Here is a 2,144-nt window from a genome sequence, read left to right on the forward strand (position 1 = left end):
AAGGTGCGCCAGCGAAAAAACATGGTGCGCTAGAAAAAAATTCTATGTGCAAAAATTATTTTTGGTCCGACCCGGAATTTATTATTTGACCGGCACAGAAAAGTATGGTGCGCAAAATTTTTTTTTCAAGCAAAAAGTATGGTGCGCGTATAATTAGCCAAAAAAAAAGAGGTGAAAAAAAAAGAGATAAAAAAAAAAGAGAGAAAAAAAGAGAAAAAAAAAGAGAAAAAAAAACGAGATGAAAAAAAAAGAAAAAAAAAAGAGATGGAAAAAAAAGAGAAAAAAAAAGAAAAAAAAAGAGAAAAAAAAAGAAAAAAAAAAGAAATGAAAAAAAAGAGATGAAAAAAAAAAAAAACATCAGCCGAGCGCAGACCTGAAGGTCTTCCAAGGCCGGGCGTTTTTTAATGTGACTGGGACACTGATCACCTGACATAATAATTTTATTTTTATTGCAAATTGAACTTTATAAACAACGGATCATGATAAGAGGTGTGTGATATATACTTTCCACCGTTTACAATATCAAAGTTATGGAATATATAGTCTATTACTGAACCGCTGTTACTGGTCGAGAAAACTGAGGCAAATAAATCGGATTTTAGACGGTATTCTTGGAGGAAGTTTTCTAGTATTCTTTTTTTTTCAGAATCAACATTCCAATTTACGTTAAAGTCTCCTGCTACTACAATTCTTTCGTAATTATTTCCGCTAAGGCATGTTCTTAGTTGGTCAATTGCTGCTTTAAAATCACATGAAGGGGATACATAGGTTGAAAGAACCAAAACGTCACCGATATGAAAGCCTGAAACAGAGATCGATCCTCCATTAGAGTCTTGCCACAACATCTCTACGGAATGCGACGCTGAATTCCATTCATTTTTGAGATAGCAAGCTGAACCATAAGGCTTTGGACGCTAACCTCTAACATGAACGTTTCCACTTTTGTAAATCCTGGAATCTCAATAGTGTTGTTTTCTATAAGCCAAGTTTCTGAGAAATTCGAGAGATAAAGCTACGAATTAAGAATAAAAATAAAGAAATTTGACGAAGTAAAATTATCAAACTGCAAAAATAAACTAAAGTCTTTATTATACAATAAATTGGGTTCTTTATATACATATTCAGGGCTGGCTGAATATCAATCATTAAAGTGAAACCTGTCAAATATACAATAGGCGTATTGTCAATTAAAGATCGAGCATCTCATGGTACCTTCGAGAATCTTGTTATTGACGAGCGATCATATCATTGGATTGTATTATCTGGAATAAATGCATGACTATTGTTTTCTATATATTGATGAGTAATCAATGCGTAGTAAATAGAGTGTAATAGCATGTATTTGATTTAAAGAGTAATGCAATAATGATTTATAGAAAGGTTATCAAATAAGAAAGAAAGAATTGATGATAGGGTTATGTCTGTATATAAGCTCGATCACAACAGTTTCGTTAAACAGCAGTATATCGGAGTTTAAATAAGCCTGATCGTTAACAATTTGATCTTAATGTGCATTTAAGCTTTGGACATTGTAAGATAACAGTTGGATGTAATGTTTGCTTGATTCTTCCAAATGTTGAAACTGTGGAACCAACGGCACGTCTTTCAGTCTCTGTAATTCTACACTTATAGGCTCGTTTTCTTTTGGAGGTGAAGTAGGTTTAATGTGCCCCTTTTTTATGATGAATAATCCCGATGCTTTAGTAGCTCGAGAACAGGCAACATATAAAGATGAGCGGTTTGGAGTTCTGCCTTTTGTCAAATCTATTAACACCCTTTCGTAAGTTGCGCCTTGACTTTTATGGATGGTTAAAGCCTCAGCTATTACTACGGGAAATTGAGATCTTGATATTTGTAATGAACTTCTTCCTCTTTTAAATTTGTTTTCAACTGGTTCAAAGGGAGTCCATGTTGTTGGGTAACCTTTCTGGGCGATTAAACTTTGGTATTTAGCTCTCTTTTTTTTTCCTGAAGATTCCTCTTCCATTTGCAGCCATATTAGCATAGGTTTTTCGCGTGCAGTATCTGGTCTAGATTGGGCGCCTGATTTTAGATGACCTAGCTCTACCATTTTTAAATAACCGGTATTTCCGTTCACCAATCCATCCGAGGTGTCTATATTACTGGTTATCATATAAAGTGCG

At 34.1% G+C, this 2,144-nt stretch overlaps 1 protein-coding gene across 1 annotated transcript; it reads right to left on the minus strand.

The window, feature by feature from the left end:
* Positions 1 to 446: 446 nt before the first annotated feature.
* EV154DRAFT_479898 (uncharacterized protein) lies at positions 447 to 845 on the minus strand (the record flags this gene model as incomplete). Its single annotated transcript, XM_051598295.1, has 1 exon — positions 447 to 845. One exon carries the CDS (start codon positions 843 to 845, stop codon positions 447 to 449), a length of 399 nt encoding a protein of 132 aa, XP_051459224.1.
* Between the last annotated feature and the right edge of the window lie 1,299 nt (positions 846 to 2,144).

This window comes from Mucor mucedo, assembly GCF_025094135.1.
Source record: "Mucor mucedo strain NRRL 3635 chromosome Unknown EV154scaffold_30, whole genome shotgun sequence".
Classification (NCBI taxonomy): Eukaryota; Fungi; Mucoromycota; class Mucoromycetes; order Mucorales; family Mucoraceae; genus Mucor; species Mucor mucedo.